The sequence below is a fragment of the Dama dama genome, chromosome 33 (assembly GCF_033118175.1).
Source record: "Dama dama isolate Ldn47 chromosome 33, ASM3311817v1, whole genome shotgun sequence".
Lineage (NCBI taxonomy): Eukaryota > Metazoa > Chordata > Mammalia > Artiodactyla > Cervidae > Dama > Dama dama.
The window spans coordinates 33,607,499-33,625,085 of record NC_083713.1 but is presented as its reverse complement, the minus strand read 5'-3'; the positions used below and the strand labels follow the sequence as shown (position 1 = coordinate 33,625,085).

Below are 17,587 nucleotides of genomic sequence, written 5' to 3'. Positions count from 1 at the left end.
TGATGTGTTACTAAAATGAGTATAATATTCTTGCTCACTGTTTGCAGTACATATTTCCTTAAGCCCATCTGCCTAGATTCTTCCTTAATCATGGATGGACTGTCTTTCTGCACCATGTTGGAGACTGGATGGCTGTATAAAGTTTAAAGTTTCCCAGACTATGCCTTAGGTTCCCAAAACAAGTCTTTGTTACTGAAATTTCTATGTAGTTTCCCACGGTTTTCCCCAGTCTGAGCAAAGTAGAGGCATTGGCCCGAGGATGGGATTGGAAAGGTAGGCAGAGGGGTGGTAGATGTCTGTCCTTCTCAGATACCAGAAGTATCTAAACCCTTGCCAAGTCTCCACTCACCCAACTTTCACGAACACCATAACCAAATATTCCCCTCACATGGACTCCTACCTTGATTGTCCATCTTCCTGCCTGTTGCTTGAATGCTTTAAGATAGGGAGAGTGCTCTCTTGCAAATGAAAACCTTCCTATCGAGTCTATTATGCCTGCTATAATTTCATAAAACTCCATTTAGCTTCTCAACGGACCACTCTAAGTCATGTTCACATGCTCCCTGAGATGATCCACTAACATGATACCCAACATGAGATGAAGACTGCAGGGTCCTGTGGCATGAAGAAACTGAAAAACAAATGTACATGACTTGATGACTTTTCTTCAGAATTACTATGTCTCTTCAACCAAAATTTTTAAAAAGTAAATTGCTGTTAGGTATAATAGTTTTTAGATTATAAAGCTTCCCCTTACAGAATAATTGCCTCAAAATAGCATATTTGGCAATTTCAAGAACAAACCATCATGATTGGTGGTTGATGATAATATCATTTAGAAAAGATAAGCAGAAAAGACAACCTTAAGATCAAATAATGCAACATAGTTTTCAGTTTGTCTGAAGGTAATACTATATATGTGAAATTTTTTCACGTTACATTCTTGTATATATACATAAGAGTCAAAGGTTGTTGATAATTGCTTTTATGATAGCACATTGTTATAATCTATCATGATTTAAGTATAGATGTTAAAGTCAAAATAGAAAGATGTTACAAAAGAACATGAAGGAAGAGTTTTCAATGCATGTGTTTTAAAACTTTGCCAAAAGAGTTTAAATATTAATTTCAAACTATTTTATATACCTGTTTTTGAATAAATCTTGGTTAATAAACCTGATATTTAGTCTCTTCTAGAATTATAATTTGTGAGGGGAAAAAATTCAATGGTGTGACTTTTTTTTCAGGCCACATTTAAGGGATGGATGGATATTATGTATGCAGCAGTTGATTCACGAAATGTAAGTCTATTTAGAGGGAAAATTGTTTAATTAGATCTAGTGACTATTTCTACAGTGTTGTAATTTAGTGATATTGTCAATAAAATAAAACCATGGGTCGATTTATACAGAATATCTACATTAGAAAAATAAAATATTCAACCTTATATTACTTCTTCCAAAATTTGATTTGAATGTATTTCTCTGTTCACTGTGAATGTTCTAACATATCTTTCCTAGTGTATAGAATAGCAACTGGCACTTAAAAATTTGTAGATTCTATTTGTTCTATTTGTAAATAGAGACATTTTGTTTTTGGTTCTAATAGTTCTAGCCATGAATTAAAAGCCCTTACAGGTGCTTTCTTCATCTGTCTCAGATTTCCTCCAGCTTTTGATATTTTTGTGATAGGAAAGTCTGAATAATGATAAAAGAAAAAAAAAGAAAACAAAACAAATATAATCATATTTCTTTTTGGAAATAAGGTTTTATGATAGAAAGGGCTTTCATAATGTATCTTACATACATCAGCAGTTTTGAATTTTTTTGTGGTAATCTCCATATAATTTCTCACTATTTAACAATAAGGAAGGAAATCACGTTTTAGAAAAGAGATTAGTTTCTCATATATTGTCAGAGCATAGTAATTAAGCTCAAGATGTTATATCTCTGACACCAAAAGCAGGTGGTAACTTAGAGAGAATTCCTGAATTTTTTCCCCCTTATTAAAAAAAAGAAACTATAAGAGCTCGACACCCTGCATTTTATCTCTTTTATTATTAGAAGTCCCATTTATAGGCTCTTTTGAATAATATTAATAATTTATTGTTTATTGCCACTCACTGTGTTAAAGGCTTTCTTACATTATCTCATTTTCTACAATAGTTTCCTGCCTATTTGATTAATTCAAAATTCTCTCCACCTTTCTAATCAATAACCTACATGACATGCAAATTACTTTCAGTTTCTTCCTTAATATCTTAGCATACAATACTGTATTTTGCTGTTCAGTCGTGTCTCTCTTTGTAGCCTGATGGACTGCAGCACACCAGGCTTCCCTGTCCTTCACTGTCTCCCAAAGTTTACTCAAACTTATTTCCATTGAGTCGGTGACACCATCCAACCATCTCATCCTCTATTGCCCCCTTTTTCTCCTGCCTTCAGCCTTTCCCAGCATCAGGGTCTTTTCCAATGAGTCGGCTATTTGTATCAAGTAGACAAAGTATTGGAGCTTCAGCTTCAGCATCAGTCCTTCCAATGTTGATTTCCTTTAGGATGGACTGGTTTGATCTCTTTGCAGTCCAAGGGACTCTCAAGAGTCTTCTCCAACACCACAGTTTGAAAGCATCAGTTCTTCAGAGGTCATACTACTATATAATCCCTCAGTATTCAAACACTTTACAAAAGATGAAATTCACTTGGCTTCTAAAAGTATGGAAAGTTATTCACCCTTACTCTCGTTTAGTCAGGAGAGAAATGCAAATTTAAACCAAAATTAAATATTACCTACATACTTTCCTGATTGGCCATATTTAAAAGTCTGGCAATATCAAGTACTGCCAAGAACTGCAAGAACTCTCGTATGCTGGGGGTGGGGTGGGGGAATGGGAAATGGGTAAATATTCCTTTAAAAGGCCTCCCTGGTGACTCAGATGGTAATGAATCCACCTGCAGTGCAGAAGACCTGGGTTCAAACCCAGGGTTGGGAAGATCTCCTGGAGAAGAGACTAGCTAGCCACTCCAGTATTTTTGCCTGGAGAATTCCATGGACAGAGGAGCCTGGCAGGCTACAGTCCATGGGATCGTAAAGAGTCAGATGCAACTAAGTGACTAACACTTTCACTTTCATATCTTTAAAAGAGTTGAGCATTATCAACATAATTCATACTTAAAAAAAAACAAAACCAGAACTGTGTTAGATAAGAGAGCACGTCATTGTTACAGAAACTGTACTTAAGACCTGCTGAGTACAATGAATCAATAGACTCATTTTCAGAAAGGAAAGATCCTACTGATATACTTATGTCAACACATATGGTAATAATTCTAGTCTAGCAAGAGAAATATATAACAGAAGTCAAACCCTTATTCTTACGTATTACTCTTGGCCAGGTTCTGTTCTAACATTTCTCATATAGTAACATATTTAGCCTTCTGAAATACCATATTAGAGTTGATTCTGTTTTGTTTTTTTTTTTCCATTTTATGGATGAGGAAACTGAGTCAGAGAGAGTAAAATTTGAAAGTTTTTAACATAAACTAGTGTAACTGTAGTATCTCTTCTGTAGGAAGTCCTCACTCTGCATACCCCATTGGGGTCTTAAAAGTGCATTCATATCCTAGGCATTTATTGGGTGAAATGAATTGTAATTATTCAGACTTTTCTATGAGTTGTTTCCTTTTCTCAAGTCAATGAAAGAGTTTGGAGACTCTTCAGTAAGTGTGTTAAACTTGATCTTTCCTAAAATCTGTTTAATTTTTTAAAAATTTCCAGTGTATAGAGATATGCTTTGAGAATTGAAAATTCACTGATGTCTTTTCTATGAAACAAGTTTTAGGTCTAATGGTTATCATTTTTCATATTTTGTAGGTAGAATTACAACCCAAGTATGAAGACAATCTGTACATGTATCTGTATTTTGTCATCTTTATCATTTTTGGTTCATTCTTTACTCTAAATCTTTTCATTGGTGTCATCATAGATAACTTCAACCAGCAGAAAAAAAAGATAAGTATACTAAAACTTCATCTTTGCTCTAAAGTGCTAACTAGACATATCACACTGTTTCCTTTTGGCTCCAAGTGCAGTCATCAAAAAGAAAGAATATAAAATTCAGAAATTATTTTGACTTAATCATCTATGAGTTTTTAAGTGATTGATAATTCAAATAGCTGAATTACTATCAGCTATCTGAAAGTGCTATTTCCAGTATAGAAATCTAATTTACACATTGAATATATGCATATCTAAAATACATGTTAGTAATTTTAGAATAGAATATGGAGACATTTTTGACACAATTACTAATATGGATTTTATAGCTAGCAAAGAACATGATTTTTACAAGTTTTCCTTTCATTTCTTTACTTTGGAGGTCAAGACATTTTTATGACAGAAGAACAGAAGAAATACTACAATGCAATGAAAAAATTGGGTTCAAAGAAACCACAAAAACCCATACCTCGACCTGCTGTAAGAATAGCATACTTTCATCCTTAACAAAAGCTGTTATCTATCCCTTTTATAGCCCAAATTGCTAGATACTAATTTTCATGTATTGCAAAACAGTTTCTGCCTTAGCAATGTGACCAGATGGCCTCAATAGTCTAAGTATTCGGTATTTTTAGATACATAATATGTAGAAATTATGTAATATATTTTATACAGAGACATAAAATATATATAAGTAAAAATGTTCAGGCTTATATACCAGTATTATTCCATAGGATTGATGTCACTGAGGAGCTTCTAACAATGTAGAGAAGAAAACATATTCATGTATACATAGTGTGGAAATATTGAATGTTCTCAGAGTGCAGTGAAGACCAATTGGGATAATTGATACATCTTGCATATGCCCCATATTCTGTCCAACTCTGCAGACTGAATGGAATCACTAATGAAACAAGTCATAGGTCTTGTTTGTTCCTGGTTTTCAAGAAAAATTTCCTATTTCCTCCAAGCATCTTGACCCTAAATCAGATGACATCATTCTCTATGGCTTTTTATGGTGATTGCGATTGTATATTTGCCAGTGGCTACTGGTCTGTTTGGGCTTCCCTGGTGGCTCAGACGGTAAAGCGTCTGTCTGCAATGCTGGAGACCCAGGTTCGATCCCTGGGTCGGGAAGATCCCCTGGAGAAGGAAATGGCAACCCACTCCAGTACTCTTGCCTGGAAAATCCCATGGACAGAGGAGCCTGGTAGGCTACAGTCCATGAGGTCGCAAAGAGCTGGACACGACTGAGCAACTTGACTTTACTGGTCTGTTTGGTTGCTACAAGGAATTGTTGTCAGAAGAGTCCCTGAGTTCTTTCATGTTTGAGAACTCCTCTCTGAAGGCATACATGGTACAAGGTAATCAAGTGTTCCCCAGGAAACACGACTCTATGACTCCATTAGTGATGATGTAAAACTAGCTAACCTAAAACTGGTCATGCCCCTGTTCTGTTTGTAAGTTAGCCAAAAGCCCAAAGACAGTGGATAGTAATATTGGACAAAACATAAGGAATGTACAGTTTGAGCCTACTTTTTGAGAAATAATACAACTCGGATGGATAAGGGAGAAAAGCAGAGTAATGACTTGTATGAAAAACATACACTCCAAAGTCATGGAAATAAATATTGCAGTGGAGAATAGTGATTTATTTTTTGAAATAGTAAGTAGGAAACACAAGGTTTTCTGGGTCAAATGAGTCAAGCCCACTATGAATCCGAATACATCCATTTATTTTAGCCAAGTAAAAATACGATATAATTAAGTGAACAGCATGGTAATATGAAGAAAAAGAGATTTTTAGGGACTGGTATGGGAAAATGTTAGAGACAAAGTAGTGCTGGGGCTTAAACAAGAAGATGAACCCTTACATACAAGAAGATGAGTCTACAGTATAGGGTCATGCCAATAGGACTGGAAATAAATGAGCCAACAAGAGGGCTCAGTGGGATGAGGAACCTATAAAATATAGGAAAAGAGGGAGGGCATATAGATAATAAAGAATATAAAGCAGTTAATGTTTTTTGAAGTTATTGATTCTGTTAATGTAACTGAAAGTCCTGTAAAGGCATTTGGAAAGATTAGGTCTTATGAATATGGGATAAGGATTTTAGAGTTGTCATTGTCAGACATAATTCAGTTGAGCTGTAAATCTTAGGTTCATTTTTGAAAGATAATTATAATATACCAAAAAAGAAATTGCTGAGCATGAAGCCTTGTGCACTTCACCATTATAGAAGAGGTGAATCAGTGAGAGAGTGAGATTTATTAGTAAGGCAACACATACATGTAGATAATGAGAAAAAAATTTTAATGGTTGTTTAATTACATCAGATAGCATGTAGATTTACTTTAATAGAGGTAGGGATGCACAGGAAATGATTAGTGCATTTAGCTAGAATATTATTGGCAACAATATGTGGTAAAATCCGTCTATTCAGTCATTCATTTACAATGTATGATGCTAAGCATTTGGAATTAAATACTAAACAGAGAGTCTATTTGGTAATCAAATAGTCACACCAACAAATAGAAATATCCAAGAAGGAAAGAATCCATTTAGCTACGAGAGCTGATAAGAAAGAAGGGGCTGGTTAATCAAGGAAGGCTTTACTGAGCATGAGCCTAGGCCTGAAGGAAAATGAGGAAGTGTCTACAGGCCATGTAAGAAGAAAAGAGGAATGTATCTGTGAAGGTCCTGAGGTAGGAAGGCCAGTGAGGCTGGAGTGCAGAGGGTGAGGGTTCATTTGGGACATGGTGAGAATGAACAGGCTAGGATGGTCCAGACTTTTCTGGGCTTCTTAGGCCACATTAAGACAAGTCTTTGTCCTTAGAGCAAAGCGAAGCCATTGAGCAGAAGCTGGTCAGTCTGGGTGTTGTGACTGTCACTGAACCAGCATTGACGGAGGCAGTGTATGCAGTGTAGACTCCTGGTGGAACTATTTCAGGGGTGATAGTCAGCCTGAACCAGAGTGGTGTGGAGATGAATAAAATGGATCTGTGAGCTATCATAGGAGTGAAATTAAAAGGTTTATTAATTGAATATGAGAAGTAAAGAAGGAAGCAACAAAGATGACTCATGAGTCTCTGCCTTACACACGAGATGAAGAGTGGAGTCACACAGAGTAAGAAGTAGGGACATGAATGGAGAAAACAATTGGCGATGCTAGTTTACAGAATTTGAAAATCAAAAGGGGACTCCAAAAGAGAATGAATGTTAGAAGTAGTAGTAAAATAGAGTTTCTAAAGATTGAGAGATTAGTGTCAGAGCAAAGCAGGAATTCTGGAGAGGAAGAGATTGAAGAGAAAGGGAATAAATATAGAATAAAACTGCAGAGGATGTGGCTCAAAAACAGTGTGGATTAGGTTACAGAGGAAAAGGGACTGAGTCCTCCAATGAATTTGGAGTAGTATGTAAAAAGATAGGTGTGGAAATCAATATACTATAAAATGACAAAAAGGTAGAGGAGTTTCTTTATAACAATTGACTTTGGTGTTCTCACAAAAGAAGTAAGAATAAAGGGCAAGAGAATAGGAAATTTCTGAGAAGTTTGAAATTATCCTGGGAGCAAGTGAGGGACAAAGGATTGCTAATCATTATGAAGAGCCAAGATAAAGTGAGAAAACATAAGCCTCTAGTGAACATGGCCTCCAAGGTTATACAGCTTCCTCCAGCATATTCTGAAATTTAAATTGGAGACAGTGACTGTGTAGTGGAGTTGTATGTTGATCTAACCCACTGGAAAACTAAATGGGCAAAGAATCTAAAGAGATTTTTACTGAAAATGCTGATGTGAACATAAATAGCAAGTTGCTGCTTTTAAGCCATTTTGAATCTGCTTCATTCTAGGTGCTGTATCTGTGGAAGAAAATGATTTTATTAAGTAAATAAAAGCAAACCATTCTCAATAAAATGTCATAAATTTTATGAGAAATGTAAGCACAAAATTGTCCGAGATCACAGAGTGCTTAAAACTTAAAACTGAGTTAGGATGCCCCAGACTGAGAAGGGGAGTCTAATAATGCCCCTTGACAGAAGTGTTATGACAGAGGAGATGGATAAACAAGATAAAACAGTATGGTACAAGAGTGGTAGCAAGTATCAGAAGGGTAGAAATAAGGGGAACATAACCAGACTTGGAAAAGTAGACTTCAGTACATAAGAGCTAAGAACAAGGGGCTTAGAACTGGAATTAGATGCATTTAAGTTGAAGGAGGCCCTTGAAGAACAGATCCAGCTGAAACAAGGCAAGTCCAGTCCATCAGGCTATATGTGTATTCAGAGAAAATAGCAAAATATAACAAACCAGTACTACTTGATAGCCCAGAATTCCAGTATGGAGTAATGGATGCCTCTGCTAGTCGGGCAGGGGCAGAACACGAGCACAGAGAATCCAGACCAATAAAGGCATCCATCTGGAATGCAGACTATGAACACAGATGGAGCAGAAGGTCTGTAGTTCTAGCTGAGAAGGTAGAGGACGACCTAGCAGAGGTGATCCAAATTCCAAGCGCTAGGATGATGAATATTGAGCACATAGAGTTGAAAAGAAGGAAAAACACAGGGCCCAGTGAACATAATTGGTTTACAAGATGAGGACTTAATTTCATAAACAAGATATAAGGCTAGTTAGTGCTTGGAAGTTAGGTCCAGATTGAATAGGGCAAAGTTTGAACATCGAAATTTTAAGCTATAATTTTTTAAAAGATGATTTTATTCTTTTAGCAGTTACCTCATATAAACTTCACTCTGCTTTCCTTTGTCTTAACATCTTACATAACCATAGATGGGTCAGCAAAACTAAGAAATTTACCCTGGTATGATACTATCAAATAAAATATAGAATTTAACTGGATTTTACCAAGTATTCCACCAATATCCTTTTTCTTGAACTATAATTTTAAAAGCATCTTCTCAGCTAAACTTTAAGGTAGAATTTAAGATGCTGTGGCTTTGCTGCTCATAGTGGGTGGGGAATATGAAGGAAGAAACTAGGGGGGAAATGACCCAAAAAAGCTAGAAAAGTATTTATTCATTAGTTCTTCAAAGTTAATTTTGATGCTCACCCCAAACACAGAAGATAACAAAGATTCATTATAGTGACCAATATTTACTAACTTCTGCTCTATGCATGGTTATGTTTTAGGCACTGAGAAACTAAGTGGTGGTTCTTAACAAAAAATCAGTTTACAAAACCTGCTATCATAAACAGTATAAATGGAACAAATGCATTTGGAAAGAGCTGGATATTCCAGTATATGAAATTTTCTTCCAAGTGTAAAGCAAACATGGAATGTTTTGTAATAAAAGCTGTATTTTCATATTGCTATGTTAAAATCAGATAAGTTGGATGATTTGTTTTTCAGTCTCTAAGGGAATTTCACATACTCCTTTTTTTTTTGCAGAACAAATTCCAAGGGATGGTCTTTGATTTTGTAACCAAACAAGTCTTTGATATCAGCATCATGATCCTTATCTGCCTCAACATGGTCACCATGATGGTGGAGACTGATGACCAGAGTCAAGAAATGACCAACATTCTGTACTGGATTAATCTGGTGTTTATTGTTCTGTTCACTGGAGAATGTGTGCTGAAACTGATCTCTCTTCGTTATTACTATTTCACCATCGGATGGAATATTTTTGATTTTGTGGTGGTTATTCTCTCCATTGTAGGTAAGAAGAGGTGCTTTCATTTAAGTGAAATTTTTAGGAGTAAAAATTTGTGTTTTAAAACTTTAGAGTATTTTTCACTAATACTTTCTCATTCATCCCCAAATTTCAAATGAAGTCTAATGAAGAGTCCATTCTCAGCTTGTCATTTATCTAATTGTGTGCTGTGCATGAAATTATATATAAAAAAGAGAATTTATATTATTTACAATTATATTATACATGCAGCTTTCATGTATCATCTTGTCTCATGCCGGAAGAAAATAACTGCAACTTTGACATAATAGTCACACTCCTGTGGTGTAGACAAGTACTGCTTTGAATAAACAATTCACACACATGTACACATATTAATCAATAGAAGTAGTCAAATAATTGTCCTTGATAATTGGAATAGCATGTTGTGTGTTTATATATATTCACACTCAAACAAGCCTCATGTCATCTTTGGGTTCAGATAATTTTCTACAGTGTATAATATTCTTTTTCAAAAGTGGACATTTTGTTCAAAAAAATCAAAGCAGATTCATTTCATCAATACATATTTCTTGTGTGTAGGATGTTAAATCAGGTGCTGGAAGTAAAGTTCTGCCTGTTTGAGGAGAGAGAACATGCACATAGAAAAGTCGTATTCCACTGTTTATATACTTTTGCTGGTTAAATAGAACTTTGAAATAAGGTATCATTCCATTTGATCCCAATGATGGTGCTATAGGGAAGTAATGTAGTGATTAAGGGAGGAGACTCCTGGGTTATACAGACTCAACCTGGTGCATCCATGTGTTCACTCTTTACCAGTTCTGTGACCTTTGGCAAGAGGGATCTCACCTCTCCGATTCCTGGTTTCCCAAGAAATATTTTTGTAAAGTGGTGTTGTGAGGATTAAATGAGATTATGAAAGTAAATGCACTTAGCATTTATGTCTAGCACAAAGAAAAGACTTAGTAAACGTTAAGCCTAACCAACAACAGCAAAACTATTTAATAGCTATTATCACCATTTGGCAATGCATAAAATCATTGCCAGGATTCAGTCCCAAGTATGTCTGTCTGGAAGGCCTGGATTGTCTCTTCTGCCACCTCCCAAATAAAATTGATCAGACCATTTCAGAAGAATAAGTTTCATATTCCTAATCTAAAACCACATGCTTTATCCATTAGTCCTTATGCAAATACTAGTATAAAACTAGTATTTCAGAAACATAAATCCATTTCTGTGCTTGGCTACCATATATATTGTGTCTTTTGATATATGCTTTACGTGAACCAGGAAAAATGACCATTAATGCCTTCAGTTAGTATAAAACTATTAATATTATAGCACTAAACATACCAGTTTCATTTTGCTAAATGAATATTTCAGATTATGTATATGTAAATGTGTGTGTGTACCAAATTCTCATGTCCACATTTTATAAAACTAGTATGTGCATGTGTGTATGTGTATACCTAATTCTCATGTCCACATTTTGTAAAAATAGTGCTTATCTTAGAAATGTACATTTTCGTTTGCTGCCATTACATATAACATTATTTTTGTTGTATCTTGGCTTTCCATAGGTATGTTTCTGGCTGAGCTGATAGAGAAATATTTTGTGTCCCCTACCTTGTTCCGAGTGATCCGTCTTGCCAGGATTGGCCGAATCCTGCGTCTGATCAAAGGGGCTAAGGGGATCCGCACACTGCTCTTTGCTTTGATGATGTCCCTTCCTGCGCTGTTTAACATAGGTCTCCTGCTCTTTCTGGTCATGTTCATCTATGCCATCTTTGGAATGTCCAACTTTGCGTATGTTAAGAGAGAGGTTGGAATTGACGACATGTTCAACTTTGAGACCTTTGGCAACAGCATGATCTGCCTGTTCCAGATTACCACCTCTGCTGGCTGGGATGGATTGCTAGCACCTATCCTCAATAGTGGACCTCCAGACTGTGACCCTGAAAAAGATCACCCTGGCAGCTCAGTTAAGGGAGACTGTGGAAACCCGTCTGTTGGGATTTTCTTCTTTGTCAGTTACATCATCATATCATTTCTGGTCGTGGTGAACATGTACATCGCTGTCATCCTGGAGAACTTCAGTGTTGCTACTGAAGAAAGCGCAGAGCCCCTGAGTGAGGATGACTTTGAGATGTTCTACGAGGTTTGGGAGAAGTTTGATCCTGATGCCACCCAGTTCATAGAGTTCTCCAAGCTCTCTGATTTTGCAGCAGCCCTGGATCCTCCTCTTCTCATAGCAAAACCAAACAAAGTCCAGCTCATTGCCATGGACCTGCCCATGGTCAGTGGGGACAGGATCCACTGCCTCGACATCTTATTTGCCTTTACAAAGCGTGTTTTGGGTGAGAGTGGAGAGATGGATGCCCTTCGAATCCAGATGGAAGAAAGATTCATGGCATCGAACCCCTCCAAAGTCTCGTATGAGCCCATCACAACCACTCTGAAACGCAAACAAGAGGAGGTGTCTGCTATTGTTATCCAGAGGGCTTATAGACGCTACCTCTTGAAGCAAAAAGTTAAAAAAGTTTCATGTATATATAAGAAAGACAAAGGCAAGGAAGGGGAGGGAACACCCATCAAAGAAGATATCCTCATTGATAAACTAAATGAGAATTCAACTCCAGAGAAAACCGACATGACCCCTTCCACCACGTCTCCACCTTCTTATGACAGTGTGACCAAACCCGAGAAAGAAAAATTTGAAAAAGACAAATCAGAAAAGGAAGACAAAGGGAAAGATATCAGGGAAAGTAAAAAGTAAAAGGAAACAAAGAATACTCCACTTTGTGATCAATTGTTTACAGCCCGTGATGGTGATGTGTTGGTGTCAACAGGACTCCCACAGGAGGTCTATGCCAAACTGACTGTTTTTACAAATGTATACTTAAGGTCAGTGCCTATATCAAGACAGGGGCCTCTGGTCAGCAAACTGGGACTCAACAAACCAGAGAAACAGCATCGACAGGAGGTTTCTGTGTTCACAACCAGCTGACACTGCTGAAGAGCAGAGAGTAATGGCTACTCAGACTCTAGGAACCAATTTAAAGCGGGGAGGGAAGTTAAATTTTTATGTAAATTCAACATGCGACACTTGATAACAGTAATCGTCACCAGTGTTTATGTTCTAACTGCCACACCTGCCATATTTTTACAAAACGTATGCTGTGAATTGGTCGCTTTTTGTTTTAATTCACAGGTTGTTTACTATTATATGTGACTATTTTTGTAAATGGGTTTATGTTTGGGGAGAGGGAGTAAAGGTAAGAAATTCTATGTTTCTCTATTGTATAACTGGATATATTTTAAATGAAAGCATGCTGCACTTCTCATTCTCATGTGAAAAAAAAAAAATCACGTCCCAAAAGGAAAGAGTTTACTTCTTGTGTCAGGATGTTTTCAGATTTTTGAGGTGCTTAAATAGCTATTCATGTTTTTAAGGTGTCTCATCCAGAAAAATTTTACTGTGCCTGTAAATGTTCCATAGAATCCACAAGCATTAAAAAGTTGTTTTATTTTTACATAATTCATTACATATACATGTATATATGTATATGTGCATGTATATACATATATATGTATACACACACATATACACACACCATTACATAGTCATTCTGAGTTCTGGCAGCATGACTATAACATTTTTGATAAGTGTCCTTTGGCGTAAAATAAAAATATCCTATCAGTCCTTTCTAAAAACCTGAACTGACCAAAAAGCATCCCCCACCACCACTTTATAAAGTTGATTCTGCTTTTTCCTACAGTATTGTTTAGCCATCTTCTGCTCTTGGTAAGGTTGACATAGAATATGTCAATTTACAAAATAAAAAAAGTCTGCTTTGTAAATAGTAATTTTACCCAGTGGTGCATGTTTGAGCAAACAAAAATGACGACTTAAGCACAGTATTTATTGCATCAAATATGTACCACAGAAGTAGAGTTTGCAAGCTTTCAACAGGTAATATGGTGTAATTGGTTCCATTATAGTTTGATGCTGTCACTGCTGCATGTTTATCTTGCCTCTGCTGCTGCATCTTATTCTTTCCACTGTTCAGAAGTCTAATATGGGAAGCCATATGTCAGTGGTAAAGTGAAGCAAATTGTTCTACCAAGACCTCATTCTTCATGTCATTAAGCAATAGGTTGCAGCAAACAATGAAGAGCTTCTTGCATTTTATCCTTCCAATCTTAATTGAGTACTCTATGGTAAAAAGCCCAATTGTACAAAGATGTCGCAAGCTGCTTAATTCTGTTGAAAATAATACGGTTAGAGTTTTCTAAGAAAATATAAATATTGTACAAAGTTCATTTTATTTTCTTTTTCAGCCTTTTTGTACATAAATGAGAAATTAAAAGTATCTTCAGGTTGATGTCACAGTCACTATTGTTAGTTTCTGTTCCTAGCACTTTTAAATTAAAGCACTTCACGAAGTAAGAAACAAAGACTAAAATGCAGTGTAGATTCCTGCTTTTTATTAGTACTGTAAACTTTGCACACATTTCAATGTGAAACGAATCTCAGACTGAGTCCAGCATTTATTTGCTTTCATAGTGATGCCTTATCATCGAAAAAGGCTTAAGGAACGATGAGTTGATATTCTTGGCATTGCTTGAATCAGATGTTTCCACCTAGTCTTTTTATTCAGTAAATCATCAGTCTTTTCCAGTGTTTGTTTACACAGATAGATCGTATTCTTACCAACCCATAAGACATTAGAACTTTATCAGATATGGTATGAGATCCAAGCTTTATTCCACAAAAACCATATAAATGAAATTATATTACCAGTCACATCAAAACACTTTGTGTTTCTTTCACAAGCAACATTAAATGTAGATTCTTTATACTAAAGCTATTGACTTGTAGTGTGTTGGTGAAATGCATGCAGGAAAATGCTATTACCATAAAGAACGGTAAACCACATTACAATCAAGGCAAAGAATAAAGGTTTTGCTTTTGTTTTTGTATTTAATTGTTCTGTCTTTGTTTCGATCTTGGAAATGCCATTTAAAGGTACATTTCTATCATGTAAAATGATCTATCAGAAAAAATGTAAAAGATACACATTAAATATAATAATTCACCTTTAAATTTTTCATGGAATGGAAATTAATTAAGAAGAGTGTACTGGATATCTAGTTTTAATATTGGCCACAAACCTAGATATGGTATTGGATAGAGTAGTGGAAAATTAGAAAAATTAATAAAAAATTGACTAACATTTTAACTTGTGCATCCTTTCTCCTTCCCGTCTATCTGCTGCTTTATTTTGTCTTGTTATTCTCTTTTCCCGTTTTGGTTCCTTCCCCATGTATTCTTGATCTACTTTTCTATATACTTTCCATCACTTCCTGAGGCTCTCAGTATTTTTCATTCAGGGTATTCTCTTTGTTTCTCTTCTGCTTGCCTCAGCTTTTGTTTATTACTGTCTATAGACAACAGAGTCTATATACTTAGACTTCTAATAATCTGCTACACCACAAAAAGTTCATACATCTTCATATCTTTAATTTTGGGGGCAAAAGTTCTAAGTGAGCTTGGATCCCACTCTTGATAATATATAAACAAATTCCCCAAATGACACTGATTTAATTATGACAAGTTTGGGAAAGATTTCTCAGTTCTGGTTACCTATTAGAAATACCTGAGAAGCTTTAAAACGTACCTTTTGGACCAAAGTCAGACCAACTGAATTCATATCTCTGGGTATGAAACTTAAGCATCTAATTTTTTAAGGCTCCCCATTGATGCTGATTCATACTTAGGCTGACGGCCAAGGAGTTAGCGTATCCTTGCTCAATATGAAAAAAGTGTTCTGTCGAAAATGTCCATGTCCTCTTCAGGGCTTCATTGTATAAATCATCAGATACAAGTTCCCAATATGATGACATTGGAGGTGCTTATCTTGTAGTGAGAGAGGTGTTTATTGTTTTTTAAATTTTACTGAAGTAGAGTTGATTTACGATGCTGTGTTTAATTTCTGCTGTATAGCAAAGTGACTCAGTTATACATACATGTGTATTCTTCTCAGTACTTTTTCCATTATGGTTTATCACCAGATACTGGGTATTGTTTGCCCTGCTCTACAAGAGAGAGGTATTCATCTTCAGGTGTGACACTGTCCCATTTATATCAGGGATTCTCTTCTAGGGCTATAGTTGGTAGAAAGGAAATTCTATCAGAATAGTTTAGAGAGCTTCTTCAAATTATACATACACACTCACACATGCAAAACTGTACCCCAACCATGCCTAGTGCATACAAGGATGATTAAGGAAAGAGTGTGGACTCATAGAATAGCTGTCCAGGTGCCCTGTTGGATAAGAACCATTAGGTCTGGACCAATGAGAGGCAGCTTATATAAAGTATTCATTTAGTTTGTCATTGTCAATTCACAAATCTAAACAGGAAAGACTTTCTATTTTTGTGTTGGGCACCTCTTACTGTCACTCGTTTTCCTAAGCTCTGAATAATATAGATCAACTTACAAAGAGCAGGGAGGAGTGAAGGAAAGAAGGGAGAGGAAAACAAAGGAGGAAGAAAAAATGGGAAAACTGAGGAAAGGAAGGGAGCATAAGAAACAGAGGGAATTCTTCATAAATTATCCTCTGAAAAAATAAAGGCTTTTGTAGTTACCATGCACAGCAATAGAGGGGAAACAGGAAAAGAAGAGCCACGTGGGAAAGAAAGTTTGCTTAGTCGTCAGTGCATTAGATCCGCGGTGTAAATGTGCTCCTCCTCTCTATCTGTTCTCAGAGAAAAATATGTCTTAAAAAAAGCTGAAGAGGACATTATGCAAGTAAATGTCACAATGATTGCATGAATCATGATTTTTTTTCTTTCATCTGAACTAAATAAATATTTGAGTTCTACTTCATATTAGCTTTATGATAGGAGCTGAGCGATCAAAGATGAACTTCACTGTCCAAAGGAACTTTGTAGCTAAAGCTGAAGAACTTGGAAAGCTATGCTAGAGTCTGAAATGTATTCTGTTGGCAGCAGGATGTGATTGATTGCACCTAAGCAATAGAATGATCAGTAAAATCAGATACATCTGTGCCTATTTAAGATGATACTAATAAGGGTACATTGACTGTTTTTTGCTAATGTTTTACAGAGATTTCATTTTCCCATCTCTCTTTTTTTTTTAAAGGTACCTGTATTTTTACCTCTTAGCATATCTTTTTAAAGAACATATTTAAAAAAAAAAAAAAACCTGACCTCTTCTATTAATAGCCTATATTAATCCAAATGTAAAATCTAAAATCTTACATTTATTTTATGTACAGATGTATTTGATTTTATTTTATCACCTTATTTTGTGCTTTTGAATTTTTAAGCTTTTTTCCTTTTCTTTTTAATTGTCCTCTTTTGCATTAATTTTATCATCATTTCCCCTCCAGCTCTACTGTTGTGAAGATACATACTTCCTTCCTTCCTCCTTCTCCTTTGCTCCTTTTTATGTGATTACTTTAAAATTTTAATGTGCATGCTTAAACAGTGAAGTACAATCAATAGTTGTAACCTTATCTGGAACAATGAAGGTCCTAGCTGATTTCATATCTTTGCTCACTTCTTGTGTTTTTATTGTCTACTATTTTAATACTACCTTGTCTGACACCCAACGAATTAAACAGTATTATTATTGTGGATTTATTTAGGCAATGCTTATTTAGACTTATTTAGATGTTAATTATAATAATTTCTTTAAATTTGCTTCTGCTTACTTCACTTTGTGTTCTATTTCCTTCTGGAAATACATGAGGAATTCTGTTAGTGGCGTTTGTGGACAGCAAGCTGACTTAGTTTTTGTTTTCCTGAAAATGTCTAGTCAGCCACATTTTTAATATGTTAGCTTAGTTATAATTATTTTTTAATTATTTTAAATTTTTTGTGTCATTATAAAATTACTTCTGTTAATC

The 17,587-nt window shown here is 35.6% G+C and overlaps 1 protein-coding gene across 1 annotated transcript in view; it reads left to right on the top strand.

Moving 5' to 3' along the window:
* SCN2A (sodium voltage-gated channel alpha subunit 2) overlaps positions 1 to 14,593 on the top strand; it is a 285,612-nt gene extending 271,019 nt beyond the window's left edge. Inside the window, exons 24-28 of the mRNA XM_061135553.1 lie at positions 1,248 to 1,301; positions 3,871 to 4,008; positions 4,369 to 4,473; positions 9,403 to 9,673; positions 11,230 to 14,593. Coding sequence (XP_060991536.1) covers positions 1,248 to 1,301; positions 3,871 to 4,008; positions 4,369 to 4,473; positions 9,403 to 9,673; positions 11,230 to 12,425 — 1,764 coding nt within the window. The 3' untranslated portion in view covers positions 12,426 to 14,593. The remainder of the gene's footprint in view (positions 1 to 1,247; positions 1,302 to 3,870; positions 4,009 to 4,368; positions 4,474 to 9,402; positions 9,674 to 11,229) is intronic.
* Positions 14,594 to 17,587: the final 2,994 nt, after the last annotated feature.